The 15,704-nt window shown below is 35.9% G+C and overlaps 2 protein-coding genes across 2 annotated transcripts; one reads left to right on the forward strand and one right to left on the reverse strand.

Moving 5' to 3' along the window:
- Positions 1–6,494: 6,494 nt before the first annotated feature.
- Positions 6,495–10,056, forward strand: LOC127264341 (triacylglycerol lipase OBL1-like). The gene is made up of 6 exons (XM_051293822.1): positions 6,495–6,807; positions 7,109–7,317; positions 7,436–7,469; positions 7,951–8,458; positions 9,592–9,700; positions 9,787–10,056. Exons 1-6 carry the CDS (start codon positions 6,495–6,497, stop codon positions 10,054–10,056), a joined length of 1,443 nt encoding a protein of 480 aa, XP_051149779.1.
- On the reverse strand, positions 9,469–15,702 carry LOC127264453 (uncharacterized). Its single transcript, XM_051293993.1, has 10 exons — positions 14,893–15,702; positions 13,719–13,948; positions 13,238–13,412; positions 12,855–12,978; positions 12,650–12,730; positions 11,855–12,532; positions 11,434–11,776; positions 11,249–11,330; positions 10,888–11,140; positions 9,469–10,286 (listed from the first exon to the last, which is right to left on the reverse strand). The coding sequence occupies exons 3-9, from the start codon at positions 13,409–13,411 to the stop codon at positions 10,931–10,933; spliced, it is 1,692 nt and encodes a 563-aa protein (XP_051149950.1). The 5' UTR covers position 13,412; positions 13,719–13,948; positions 14,893–15,702; the 3' UTR covers positions 9,469–10,286; positions 10,888–10,930.
- Between the last annotated feature and the right edge of the window lie 2 nt (positions 15,703–15,704).

The raw sequence follows: 15,704 nt of genomic DNA on the forward strand, positions 1-15,704 counted from the left end.
CGGCGTCTTGCTCGGAATTTGATTTTGTCTCTCATGATATAATTTGTTTTCTCGTTTGAGCACTATTTTGCGATTGTCTGTTCTTTAGGGTTTTGGATCCGATTCGATCCTCAACCAGGACAATTTGTCAACGACTTTCTTGCACAAGTACAACCCCTTTGGCATCGGTTGGATCAGACTTAGATCAGTTTGGATCATTTTCGCTTCATTCAGATCTTGATGACTTTGTGTCCAGAGTATGAGGTAGTTCGTGCCTTCTTGTTACCTCAGCACCCATTTCCTACATTTGATGCAGCTATTCAGGAGATTCTTTTTGAGGAAACACGTCTTCACCTCGCCAAGGCTCCTCCGCTTGATTCTGCTATTGCGGTCACCCCCCGACCACCTACTCATAGTCGTTAACTTTGTTATAAAAGATGTCAGTCTTATGATCACAACTTCGGTCACTGCCCCAAAGTGGAGTGTCACTACTGTCACATTTTAAGCCATACTATACAGTATCGCCCTACTAGGCCGTCTCGCTCTGGCAGCAGTAACTTCAAGCCTCGGCATATTCGTGGACCTCCTCATTCTAGTACCTCTTTTGTCACAGCCTCTGTCACACTTGCGTCTGCGTTTCCTACGATGCCATGTCTACCACATCAGGTACCTCTCCTTGGTATTTTGATTCTGTCTGTAGTAATCATATGACATCTGATATACGCCTTATGACCTCTACATCCACCGCACCATTTCTACTCCCTATCCTTACGGCAAATGGTACCCATATGCGCATCACCCATACTGGACACACATCCACCTTATCTTTATCCCTCCCTGACACCTATTGTATTCCCTAATTAACCTTGTATCTGATCTTAGTTGGTCAATTAGTTGATCAAGGTTTCACAGTGATTTTCTCTTCTACTGGTGTGCAGGTTCAGGATGCGCAAATCGGGAGGACGCTCGGGAAAGGCCGGAAGACGGGCCGCTTATTTGAGCTTGAGCCACTTCAGCTCCCTCGTCCTTTTATTTCTGCTGCCACCACCTCCACACCATCTTGCCTTCAATGGCACATAGTACTTCTGTTGATTAGTCAAGGTCTTTTGGGTTCTGTCGCTTTTGAGTCTTTTAATTGTGTGGATTGTTCGTTGCGGAAACAACTTGCTTTATCATTCCCACATAGTACTTCTGTTGTGGATACTCCGTTTCATTAGTTCACTCTGATATTTGGGGACCTTCACCCGCTGTCTCTATAAATAGTTCACGTTATTTCGTACTTTTTATCGATGATTACTCTCGTTTTACGTGGATTTACTTCATGCGATACCGTTCTGAATTCTCATCTATTTATATGGACTTTTCTAAAATGATACATACCTAATTTTCCTCCACTATAAGTAATCTCCGTACATATAATGCTCTTGAGTATACAAATTCTTCAGTTTTTCGTTTCCTATCTGATCAGGGTACTGTTGTCCAGCGCTCTTATTTGCCTCTTGTTCGGATCATTTTTGGGGGGAAGCCGCACTTACTGCTGTCTATACTATAAATCGTGTCCCTTCCTCTGTCATGGGTAATGTTAGTCCATTTAAAAGACTATTTAATCGAGCCCCTGATTATAGTCTTTTCCGCCCCTTTGGTTGTGTCTATTTCGTTGCCTCCCTTCTCCTGAGCACACCAAGTTAGAACCTCATGCGCATCTGTGTTGCTTCCTGGGATACTTAGAGCATAAGGGTTATCGTTATTGGGATCCTATTTCCAATAGGTTACGTAATTCTCGTCATGTCACATTTTAGGAGAATACCAAGTTCTTTACCTTGTCCCACTTTCGAGTTCCCTTTGATCGTTCGTCTCCGTTCTTTACCTTGTCCTCTCCACCTCTATTTATTTCCGACGACGCAGCTCCGTCCTCTGCTCTTGATGCTCTCCCGGTTGCGCCTCCTGAGCCGACGCCAATCCCCGAGCCCACCACTACTCCCAACTCTGATCCGTTACCACCACTAGATCCTGACACTACTTTGACCTCGGACCTTGATCCTGGCCCTCGCTGTTCCACTCGGGTTGGTCATCTCCCTACTCACTTACTCGATTATCACTACTTCTCTGCCACCTTGTCCCACCATAAGCCTAGTTCATTTCATGAGGTGTATGCAGACCCGTTGTGGCGGAAGGCTATATCTGAGGAGTTACAGGCTTTGGAAAAAACCCACACGTGGGATATGGTTGATCTTCCTCGAGGCAAGAAACCTATCGGCTATAAGTGGGTATTTCGGATCAAAACACACTCTAATGGATCCATAGAGCGCTACAAGGCTCCTTTGGTAGCTAAAGGCTACACTCAGGAGTACGGTTTCGACTATGATGAGACCTTTGCCCCCGTTGCTCGTTTCACCTCCATCCGTTGTTTTATAGCTATCACTACCGCTTGTCAGTGGCCCCTACATCAACTCGATGTAAAGAATGCATTCCTGCATGGTGATCTATCCAAGGACATCTACATGTCTCATCCTCCTGGTTTTCCTACGTCCTCCAAGGTATGTAAACTTTGTCGTGCTCTATACTGTATGAAATAGGCACCCCGAGCTTGGTTTTTGAAATTTAGCTCTGCTCTGCTCCAGCTTGGATTTACTTCCAGCTATCATGACTCTGTTTTATTCACTCGACGCGGGTCTACTGGTGTTACTATTCTGTTACTTTATGTGGATGACATGATCATCACAAGAGATGATCAGTCCGGCATCTCTAAACTACAAGATCATCTCCACAGCCACTTTAAAATAAAGAGCTTGGGGCCTCTTCGGTACTTTCTCGGTCTTGAGATCTCTGATACCTCCGACGGGTACTATCTTTCTTAAGCTAAGTATTCCCCCAACCTTCTATCTATAGCAGATTTCACTGACTTTAAGACTGTGCCTATGCCTCTTGAGTCTGATTGTCGCCTTACTCCGATGGATGATGCCCCTCTTGACGATCCTACCTTATATCGTCAGCTGGTGGGAAGCCTAATATATCTGACTGTTACTCGACCTGACGTTGTCTATGTTGTTCATATCATCAGTTAGTTCATGTCCGCTCCTCGGATGAGGTATTACTTTACTGTTCTGCGGATTCTTGGGTATGTCAAAGGCACTTTCCTCCATGGTCTCCATTATTCAGCTTGCTCGTCCTTGGTTTTAACTGGGTACTCTGATGTTGATTGGCGGGAGATCCCACCGATCGTCGCTCGACCACTGGCTTTTGTTTCTTTCTCGGTGATTCGCTTATTTCTTGACGCAACAAAAAACAGACGGTCGTCTCCCGATCCAGTGTAGAGTCTGCGTATCGAGCTCTTGTGGATACCACTGCCGAGCTTCCATGGCTACTTGCTGATCTCGGTGTGTCTCAACCCTCTGCTACCACTATTCATTGTAACAGTTAGAGTGCCATGAAGATTTCGACGAATGATATTTTTCACGAGCGTACGAAACACATTGAGATCGATTGTCACCTTGTCCGTCATCACGTTGCTAACGACAACGTCTCCTTGTCCTACACTTCTTTTGCTGATCAGACTGCCGATGGCTTCACCAAGCCTCATTTACCCGGCCGCTTTCAGTTGTTCTTAAGCAAACTCAAGCTGATTTCCACACTCTCACCTTGAGTTTGAAGGGATGATGATATATATTGTAATATTTATATATCTATATTTATGGTATTAATATATATTGTAATATATATATATATTTATATTTATGGTAATATATTAATATGTATATATATGACGATATAACGCTAATTTTAGAAGAAAAATAATATTATTTCGACAAAAAATAAATTATAGTACTATTATTATTATTATGGAGTATTATTCAAGGGGCAGTATGACATACTATATAATTTATTTATTTTATATTTTGCATGACAACTTCTTTTATATATTTATATATATATAGTTTCATTGTTTTCCTATATATTAACAGATATTACAAATTCAGTATACAATACATCCAATAAAAAAATATATATTACTCTCTTCGTCCCACATATCATATTCACGTTGTTGTCCGTCCCATATTCAATGTTATTTTTCTTTTTTGGAAAATGATTACACATTTTAATATCATTTTAAATTTTTTAATTTTTTTAATTTTAATTAAACTAATTAGCTATCTTAATTTTAATCTCATTTTAAATTTTTTAATTTTTTTTAATTTTAATTAAACTAATTAATTATCTTAATTTTAATTTATAATTATTTATATTATAGAATAATTATTTTCACTAATATATTCTTAATTATCTACTCATTACACCCCTCTTAAAATACAGTATCTACAGTGTTTTATAATTATTTATATTATAGAATAATTATTTTCACTAATATATTCTTAATTATCTACTCATTACACCCCTCCTAAAATACAGTATCTACAGTGTAGCAGAGACGGAGGGAATATTACAAATATTTAATTTAATAATTCAAATATACTTATTTATATACTCATAAAATCAAAAGTTCGGATGTTTTTTACTTTATATAATTTTCATTATATATTATATATAAATAATAATAATTTGCTCATGCTCATGCTAAACCCTATCTATACATAACACTAAACCAACAAATCCTAATTAGTTTGCACTTTCGGATTTATTTCTTATGGTTTATTTTATAAAAGGAAGTATTTATATCTTTATAAAGAATTAATTGCATAACAAAAGAAAATTAAAACCAAACTTCAAATATAATCCAAAACATCCTTTTGATACGTTTTTTATTTAAAATATATTATTTGTAATATCTCGATTTTATACAAAATATTACATTAACTTATTAAATTATTTTTAAGAGAATTACAAAATTAAAATACAAAAGAAATCCCAATATATATATATATATATTATATATATGACATATACCATGCCACTAATTAAAGTAAAGATGTCAGCAAATAAAAAACTGACAAAGGCAACATCAGAAAAGCAAAAAGGATGTAATAAACCCCACGGAAAAACTACTATAGTTACTTTTCCTTTGTATTTTTATTTCATATTTGCTTCTTTGTGTCTTGAACAATTATTTAATGTAATGTTTACGAAATCAAATAATACTCCCTCCGTTCCACATTGGGTGTCTTGGTACACAAGAATTTAAGATAAATATAATTAATAGATAATTAAAAATATATTAGTAAAAATTATTAACCTATAATATAAATTATTATAGATTAAGATTGAGATAATTAATTAATTTAATTAAAATTAAAAAAAATAAATTATGAAAATTTAAAATAAGATTAAAATCGGTAATCATTTTTCCAAAAAAGTAAAAGTGACATGAGATGTAAGACGGACAGAAACGGCAACATGGACATGGTAAGTGAAATGGAGAGAGTATATTTTTATAAAAAAAATTATAGATATGGTGTGATAGGGGTAAAAAAGGAAAAGGGAGATCTATTCACTCTATAAATAATCGAGGCTCTATGAATTTGATTAGAAACAAAAATAGTAAAAATTACTCTCTTAATTTCACAGTAGTTTGACACGTTTTCCTTTGAGTCTATTAATAGTTAATACTCCCTCCGTCCCAAAGAGTCAATGTTATTGAGTTTTGGCACCAAAATTAATGAATAATAATATTTAATTCAAAATGGATATAAAATATAATGTAACAGACTAAAATGCCTTTATTTTTGAAAAATTTTAAAAAGTAGATTAGAGTAATAATTAGGGGTAGTTTGGAAAAATATGAATAATTTTGTTATAAAGTGGGGATTACAGTTACTAAATAAAAAAACAAGACAATTGTTTTGGGACGGACAAAAATGGAAAAACAATATGTTACTATTGTTTGTAAATTTATCACTTTTAAATATATTTAACAATATAAATAAATTTAATTATATTCTTAACATCTACAAAATTCTTTTATTTTTATATTTCTTCTTAATAAAGAAATGTAATATTTAGAACTCTTTATTTTTCATAAATTTAATTTATGTTAATCACAAATAAATAAATAAGTATTTGTATTTGTATTTATATGAATTATATAAAATATTATTTTTTATAAAATGATATTCATAATATATATATATTTTATTGAAATATAATATTCAAAATATTTAAACACATAATATTTTAAGTTTTTTAAATTATATATTAAATTTTATTTTAAAAATACCAACAATACTACTCACATCAAAAGTAATAAATAATATAATAATTTACTATTATTAATTAGCTAAATTTTATTATCTTAAATACAGTATCATTAATCAAATACGTCACCTAGTTCAGAATATATATATATATATAAAATAAAATAAAATAAACAAAACATTCTTGAAATACACACATACCAAATCCATCTCCATCAACCCTTCATTATCATAATAAAATTCTTCATTAAATTAAACCCTCCTTTTGTAATCTAGCTTTCTTATCATGCAATTAACCTCCCCATTTTTTAAATTTTATTTATTTATATCTCATGTTGCATGTAACGGGTCGGATCGTTCCTTACTGCCATGGCCAAGAATCGAGATTTTTCCGAGAATTATCTCGTGCTCAAGCCGGAAGACGCCACCGGCTTCGATCTTGTCCGGATCTTGAGCTCACGGGACTTCGGAAAAAGGGATTTTTTCAGTTCTTCGTTCGACGAAGGAGAGTTGATTGTCGGGTTTCGACAGAGATGGATTCTCCTCGTATCCGTTTTCTTACAAAAAATTCTTATCCGCTTGAAAACGCCGATGGCCGCCGTCGGGAATGCCGTCGAGCTCGGCCTTAATTATCCGCCGGCCAACGGGGGTTTTTGCCGCCTGCTGTTTAATTTTTTCGCCGGTACGTGGCCGGAATTTTATTTTTATTTTTGATTTTTGATTTAGCTTTTGGATTATTTGTTTTTTATTTTACGTGCATGCATGTTAGTTTGTTACTTTACGTAATTGCCGTTGGTTTTTTTTCTTGTTTATTAGTGACGTGTTTGGGTATTATTTTCCAAATTCGATTATTCCGTTTGAATAGAATAGTGTATTTGAGCTTCCATAATTCAATATATATATATATATATATAGATATATATACTTATCGTTTAAGATTAATGTATATTTTGATATATTACTCATAATTTATTATGATATAGGGAGATTGGTGAGGCCAGAAAGATCATCAGAAACATTCACATCAATTATTGGAAATCTTGACAAGAGATTCGATTTGGATTTGAATTTCCAAAAACATCATACAGAAAATAAAAATAATAATAAGTATGCTTCATTAGCTATTATGGCATCCAAATTATCATACGAAAATCAAGCATTTGTCCAAAATATTGTCACACATCATTGGCAGGTACGTACATAATCATATTAATTTAATCTATTCTTATATATAAATATTTAGATTTTATTACATTTTAATTCTTTCTCAGATTAATTGCCATTTTTTTATTTTTTTTTTCAATGTATAGATGGAGTTTTTGGGGTTCTACAGCTTCTGGAATGGTAATAATTAAATTTTAATCTCATAGTAATATCTCCTTGCTATTATTGCTTGTACGTCGCGCAAAATTAGCTGTACCACCGCCACAAATAGTGGTTAAATTAATAACTCTTATTTGTCAATCAATTTTAAGATTTGTTGTTTGAAATTGAATGTTAATTTGAATTTTTATTTAAGTAGTATTTTGATGTGATATAAATAGGTGTTAATACGATGTTTTGAAATGTAAAATTGATTTTTAGTATAATATAAAAAAATAGATGTTTAATTCGATATTTTTTTGAAAAAAATTGAATAAATAATAAAATTTGGGGAAAATATCCCTAACAAACACACCCTAAAAGTCTAAATTACATTAACTTTACTATTCAAAGCATATATCAATATCTATTTATATATGTTAAATAAATATTTATATTTCGAACACACCATTAATTATTTACTTATTATTAATTAATTAATTAATTAAATGCATTAATACAGATTACCAAGAAACAAATTCAACGCACGCCATACTATTCCGGCAGAGATCCGGCGGCGGCGGTGGAACCCTAATCGTGGTGGCGTTCAGAGGCACGGCGCCGTTCGACGCCGACGCGTGGCGGACGGACATCGACATCTCGTGGCACCAATTCAAGGGCGTCGGTAAGATCCACCGTGGCTTCATGAAAGCCCTCGGAATGCAGAAGTCCGACGGGTGGCCGAAAGAGCTCCGCCGCCGCCGCTGCCGGGAGTTTGCGTATTACAGAATCCGGGAGGAACTGAAAACCCTAATTTCGGAAGACGAGGGGGCAAAGTTCATCCTGACAGGTCACAGCCTCGGCGGCGCCCTGGCTGTTCTGTTCGCCGGCGTTCTGGCAATGCACGAGGAGGCGGCGGTGCTGCGGCGGCTGGAGGGTGTGTACACGTTCGGACAGCCTAGGGTTGGAGACAGCCATTTCGGAGACTACTTGAAGGCCAAGATGGACTTCTACCATGTCAACTATTACAGGTAACTTTGTTAAATTATTATTCATTAATAAAAAAATTAGGAACAAATTAAGTAAGACTGAACGAGTAAAAAATATAATAGGAGTATTAAATATCTAATTATTAACTTTTTTTAAATTAAATAAATAATTTTTTTATTTGAAATACCTATTTATGTCATATCAATATTATTTCAATTTGAATTTTTATTATCTACAAATCTCGAACTAAAATTGAAACCTTAAAGCAGTATATAAAAACCTTGAAATAATTTAATCTTTGTTCTTGTAAGATTTGTACTTGTTGTATTTGAGATTTGGGATCAAATAATAAAAAATAAATCAATTAAAATAGTATTTAATATTTCCTTTGTTCCACTCTAAAAAGTCTTTTGGAGTTTTCTAATAAATTTAAAAATAATACTATCATATACGTCCATTTCTAAAGTTTTATTTATTTTATGTGTATTGATATTTGAATATTAATTATTATATTAACACATAGTATAAATTAAAAAAAAATTACAAAAATATTTCCATTAGTATCTTATAATAGTAATAGAAGGATATTTGTACAAAAAATTATACAAATATATAGATATTTTTAATGTTACATACAATGACTCAAAAGGTAAACATAAATGTAATTTTTAGAATCGGACGGAGAGAGTAATATTTTATTAGTTATGAAAAGTTTTAAAAAATTTTGATATTTTTTTATTATTTGACTTTATGTATATGTAATAGTATGATTGTAATTTAAATAAAGTTAAAAATATTTTTGTATTAGAGTATAATTATTTTTACTAAAATAAAAATAAAATAAAATTTTGAAATATAACGAAAAAAATAATAAATATAATACTTTGAGTTATGATGAATAGAATAAAATATAAATAATCATGTAATGAGATATTTTAAATAAAAATTGTATCTATTTTTGTAATACTACTTCGCCCATCTTCCAAAAATGTAAAGGTAAATTTTTTTTAAAAAAAACAAAAAAGAGTGATTTCAAGTTCGAATTATATTCCACATTTGTTTAAAAATATACTTAGAATTTATAGCATATTAGTGAATTTTATCAAGTTGACCTTATTAGACTTTACCGAGCTACCGACTCGTTTAAGAGCTCTATTTATAAATATACATACAGGTACGTATATTGCAACGACTTGATTCCGAGGTTGCCGTACGACGACTGGACTTTCTCGTTCAAGCACTTCGGGCCGTGTTTGTACTTCAATAGTCGCTACAACGGCCAGGCACGTGCATAACAATCTCCGTTATATATCTTCCATACGTCTAACTTTCAAAATCCACAATCCTTATATATATATCGATCGATCAGGTTCTCGAAGAGGAACCGAACAAGAACTACTTCTCGTTGCTACACCTCGTACCGATGACGTTAAATGCATTTTACGAGCTTTTAAGAGGTTTCATCTTGCCGTGGTCGAACGGCGATCAGTACAAAGAAGGGTGGTTCATGAAGCTTTTCCGGATAATGGCTTTGGTTGCGCCGGGGCTGACAAATCACTGTCTGTCAGATTACGTTAACATCACCCGATTAGGGAGACTATCATTGTCGCCGTCGTCGTCGATACATCCTCGAGAATGAAATGGCAATCTCAAACAAGAATAGACACAATGTTGATGGTCCAAGACATGACATGAGAAGAAGAAGAAGAAGAAGAATAAACACACATCTGTAGACTACGCGCCAAATTGATCGATAATTTCGATTTCAAAGTCGCATACTTACAACGATACAGATGACACCGTCTCTCTTCCAAGTTTTAGCACAATACCGAATAGGCTTGTTCCGATATGTACGTGATGTCTCTATGCCTGCAGAGTTGAAAGACCGAGTAGTTCAATAAATAGATCGATCAACGAGTATCCTTACATGAATTTTAGGCAAAATTGTCCATAACTCCCATGTGATTCCGAAACTCAACGTAAATTCCCTATTATTTTAAAGATTGCATTACGCATTCTTATATTTTTAAAAACGCTGCATATACCCCCCTCTTATGTAAAAAGTACATATGGGTAATCATCTTCTCATCCCACAAAAAATGTCAAAAAGAAGTTTCAAACGTTTTTTTTAAATATAAGGGGCATCATGCAATTTTTAAAGTACCACATGGGAGTTACGAGTAATTTTGCCTGAATTATATTGCATCAAACAAACACAATTGCTTATAATCCGCTTCCGGTACAAAAAATTTGCATAATTCTCCCTCATGATATATAAAACATTGCACAAAATCCTCGAAAGATTTTGTGCAATATTTTCAAAAATACTATGGAAGAAATTCCAATCTTATGCAGTTTCTAAATAATGTAGGAATATGATGCAGACTTTTCGAACTACGGACAAGTTATAAGCAATATTGCCCATAAAATAACATAATCGGAACAAGTTATCTTGTGCTCGAAAGCATACCTGAATTATGAAAGCCCCAAGCCCCTCATGAAAGGCGAAGAGGCTAAAAAGCGTGGCAAGTAAAGCATCCACTTAGCGAACCAATCGGCCGAGTTCTACGGAAAGACAATGCTCTCTCGAAGGGTCTCGAGGTTCGATCGCCTGCGGGGTTCGCCAGCATAGAGCTTCTCATATCTTGAGCCTTCTTCTGTGCAGATCTAAGTTTTTTCATAATTTTGTTCATCGACCAAGCTCGCTTCTTTTCAAGTTTCATCTACGCCACAAACACACATATACATTGTGATTAAACTCTACACCCACCAATCGATCTTTATACCTACGATGAAATAACAAGACAGGAAGTGAAGGCGGAGACAAGTACCTCGAGTTTCCTAATTGCAGCCTCGGCTTTCGCTTTCTGCAGATTCTCCCATGCCATAATTTTAGCTTCCTCCCTTTGAATCCTGAAACGCGATTTTAAGACAAGTTTTCGAATCATTGACGTCTTCACTAAATATGGGAGATAAAGCAAACAAAACTCGAGAATAGGTTGTATGTAAGAGTTACTTCGATATACTCTTAGATGTCTCGGTCGAGACATCCCATCCCGTGGAGTGAATACTAATAGCTTTTCTTTTCCAGTCATCGGCATTTTGGCTGCTCTTTTCAGGAGCTTTACCCTTATATCGCTTGGACCACCTCGTCACAGTGACCAGCTCGTCGACTGACACATCCCGGATTTCCTGTTTGGAGGATTGCGTGCTCGGAAATTCCAGAACAGGTTGAATAGATGGAGTTGCTAGCGAGAACGATGACAGCCGTCGAGGCGACGACTCGATGCTACTCTCGGGACTCATCTGCGTCGCCATATCCCTCCTCGAGACAGCACGAGATATGCCGTTGGTGCCATCTTTAATAACATTTCCATATTTCCCATCAGCATTGAACAAACGTTAAATACTTAGACAGGGTCATAGACGGTTTATACCTTGTAGCACGGGCAATGACGATTGGCCGAGCATCTCGGAGCATCCATGTATACTAATCGACCTGGCCATACATGGCTCGGTGAGGAAGTTTCCGGCGCCTTCGCGGGGTCCATATTGAGTGGACGAGCCGCTCACAGCTATTACTCCGGCGGAGAAAGGTGAATGCGGGGCGAGTTTATTTCCGTCGTTGAACATTGGCGCGGCGGGAGAGAACATTTGATAGTAGGCGACCCCGGGAGGGCCGAGGGGTCCACTCTTCGACTTAGGCCGTCTTTGCGGCTGCTGAAACGAAGCTCTTGCAGCCGATCCATCACCCAATACCGGACTAAAAATCCACCTCTCTGCATCTTCCCATTTTGAAGGCAAAGTCCTGCCGTTGTTGTAGGGCAAGAACACGGCGTTCATGCTCCTCCGGTTAGCATTCGTGTGCGATGGAATGCGCTCCGAGCTCCATCCTTTCTGAATGCCGACACTTGTGTGACGGTAATTAGGTGTTCCGGGGCTCGGAAACGTCCCCGTCTTGCGCGCCGAGGCAGATGGTTTCTTCATGATCCCGAATCTTGGAGATGCTGAATTCGCTGGATTGATCGCCGAGCTGTTGAGATCTAGCGAAGCAGGTCTTCGACGATCAGTCTTTCGCAGAAGAATCTCCGATCTCAATCTCCGGTCTTGGCATTCTAATCAATCCAATCCAACAAGAAGCAGCAAAGGGGAATTGAATGAATAAACACCAAAAAATTCGAGCATTCTTAAGCAATGGCATTAATGAATCCGCAATATGTATGTATGTATACCTCTAAGGGCTTGAGAAAATGAACTTCTTGCAGAATCTACGGCTAGGGTTTCATCCTCTGTTGTTTCAGCCTCACTACTATCTAAATTTCAGAATAAATTCAGGTGATTATTTTCATCGAACATTAAGTGTAAGAAAGATCAATTAGCAAAAAACCAGTCTTGACACCAAAGCTGAAATTCAAGTAAAAGGGGGAAAAACTGTACCTTTAGCCTTTTCTTTTCTGCTGATCTTAACGATAGAGTTGTTCTTGTGTACTGTGGTGGATTTGTTTGGATCTGGATCTGGTCCACTCATTATTACATCAGACAATTCGTGCCCTGCCAAATGCTGTTCCAAATCAAAGATTTCAACTTTACCAGCTCCTTCAAAGCAGACATTTTTTCTAGATTGGAAAGAACTACACACTACAGTCTTGTGTAGAAATTAGAACCACCCATCAAAACGTTGTGTATGGAAAATCTAGCTTTAGATTTGTTCGACCACACAGACCCCACTAAGAACATCGCACCATTTTTGTGCAAATGCATAATAATAATTATCAAGAAAATGTGAAATAAGCTTGGGGGATTGAATCGAGGAAACTTACAGAGGAGATAGAATCTTGATCAGGCACGTCTGAGGCGAAGGAGCATCGCTCGACACTAGCGGAAGCAGAGGAGAAGAGACTGAAGTTGGTTTCAGTGGTGAAAATCACTGAATCTGGACTTACATCTCGGGCCCTGAGGCCCGATCTCGAATCTTGAAAACCCATCTCCGGCATCCTGAGAGGAAAAGGAAAAGGGAAAGATTGACTACATAGAAAGATCAGAATGCAAACTTTGTATTATTTCATACTACTGCTTAAATAAAAAAGGGGGAAATGCTCTGGTCTTCGTCATGTGGATCTTGAATCTTGACCCCTGGTGGGGTGGGGTGGGGTGGGGGAAATAGTTAGGCTACAATGGGTTTACGCGATCATATGTGGATTTACGCGAAAAACGGTTCCTTTTGGACTACGAGGGAATCAAGGGAAGGTGTCTTAATCATGGTGTTCTGTTAACAAAAGCTATTTAAGTGAGATTCTTCACCTTGTTTCTGTATGTAGATTTCTTGGCAAGACCCGGGACTCTGACTCCTGATGGAAATCTGAGGGTTACCTTCTTTGTAGCATTAGCATCAATGGAGTGGATTAGCCTAGGAGTGTGGAGCCCAGGATTTCCTGAGATTCAATGAAAGGCACAGTCTTGTCTTGACTGAAAATTTGAGTGGCACAATGGAGGGCAAATTGGCATAGATTGCGCTCTACTGATACTCCAAACTGAGACATTGCAATAAAAACAATTTTACCTTAAAAATACTGAATAATATCTTAAAAGGACTGAATAATACGACATACAACCCATCATATACATACAAATAACAAAAAAAAAAAAGAAATAACAAGTAACTTAATTCAATCTAATATAAATACAATATATGAACTAATAATACAATATGAAAACGATATACAACAAACAGCACATGAATTATATTAATAGAAATGCACCACATGAACTACCCGGATATATAATCTCAAACAATATATACTATAATTAATTTCAGTACAACAAATATATTCATACAGCATTACATTCTTTCAAAATAAAAATATATGCTATTTAATTCTTTTATATGTGGTGACTGATATTGATTTAGCCTGTCTGCCCCATAAGCATCACGGAATAATATCAATGACCATTAGTTCGTTTTTCTTTTTTTTTTTTTTATCTATGAAAAATGTTATTACATTGTGACATAGTGGTGGTCAGACACCATCAGTCAGTTCCTCCTGTCCATGCCATTACAACACCAGCAAGTCCTTACTCAAATCCACCCCAATTGATTTCAACTAATCAGATAATTTCCAATCTTTCTAAAGAACAAAGCTTTATAACATAGTCCTATCTGATGGAAGCAATTATATTCAAATAACAATCTGTGGAAGAAAGACATTGAATGAAAAATTATTAAACAAAAAAGCAATGACAGAGAGACAGGCTGGCCTGGCCTGCATTTTCCAGTCAAACCATGTCCCTACCCACAGAGGTGAAAATAATAGTTAGTACCTTGTGCTTCACCAGTCACTCATTCTATTTATAAAATTCAAAACTACCACCCAAGTATATATGTACATACTACACACACTACCATGCCTGAAAATAAGGAAATAAAAAGCAGAGAAATGAAGTGGGGTGTGTTCTGAAATGAGCAGAGGAGACTCACATGATGGGTTGGTTACAAATTTGAATGCAAACTCTGTTTCTGCACACTCAAATGTCTTGCTCTTTTTGACACCTGCAACTGCAGAAATCTTTGTCTGTATACAGAATCATTCAATTCCCTACAACATCAATAATCATTTCAGCTATTCACCAATCTTCTTTAGTTTCCTAAGGACAAAATTGAAGAAAAGAAAATGGTTAGTATTCAGCAAGGAAGTCTCGAGTAGGTAACTTTTTAAGTTGAATTGTTTTTGCTCTCCAAGTAGTTCAACCACCATACAATTGTTGGTGACCTCTGATCTTGTTGACAAATTTTGGCCTGAGACATAAATAGTCAATACACTAAACAAATGAGAAGAAATTAGTTATGTTTCACAAAAAGTGGAAACTGGTTCTTGATTCAAACTTCACTACTCCAAAATAATCAGAATTCATGTGAATGATCTTTGTCTCTGATTACAGAAACATCGGCAACACAATGCTCGTTTGGGCTGAGAGGTGATAGAAGTACTAGAGAAGCAATGGAGATCTTGGATACTTACAATCGATGAACTTTCAACAGCTTGCATGTTTTTGTGAATCTAATATCCCTGGAGTTAAAAGTTATACATCCCCATAAAATCACCATGACCAATAGGAAGGTCAATTTCTAGCAATCTTACTACCGTTACAATTAACTACCCTTCTAATCACATAGTATCCCACTACAGATTCAACGTGCGCAAAGTGATTGAAATCTTGCCAAAGTTAGTTCGAAAAATCCTCTCAAAGAAAGTGTTTCTGGCTGATAAGAAAATGCCTGTTTCTCTCAAA

This window comes from Andrographis paniculata, unplaced genomic scaffold (genome assembly GCF_009805555.1).
Source record: "Andrographis paniculata isolate CXL003 unplaced genomic scaffold, ASM980555v1 Contig70END, whole genome shotgun sequence".
Lineage (NCBI taxonomy): Eukaryota > Viridiplantae > Streptophyta > Magnoliopsida > Lamiales > Acanthaceae > Andrographis > Andrographis paniculata.

Coding starts and splice junctions, on each gene's coding strand:
- LOC127264453 (XM_051293993.1), bottom strand. CDS start 13,411: ATGCCGGAGATGGGTTTTCAAGATTCGAGATCGGGCCTCAGGGCCCGA. Junction 12,731..12,854: donor CAGAAAAGAAAAGGCTAAAG/GTACAGTTTTTC, acceptor TCTGAAATTTAG/ATAGTAGTGAGGCTGAAACA. Junction 11,777..11,854: donor GTCATTGCCCGTGCTACAAG/GTATAAACCGTC, acceptor ATGTTATTAAAG/ATGGCACCAACGGCATATCT.
- LOC127264341 (XM_051293822.1), top strand. CDS start 6,495: ATGGCCAAGAATCGAGATTTTTCCGAGAATTATCTCGTGCTCAAGCCG. Junction 7,318..7,435: donor TTGTCACACATCATTGGCAG/GTACGTACATAA, acceptor TTCAATGTATAG/ATGGAGTTTTTGGGGTTCTA. Junction 9,701..9,786: donor ATAGTCGCTACAACGGCCAG/GCACGTGCATAA, acceptor TCGATCGATCAG/GTTCTCGAAGAGGAACCGAA.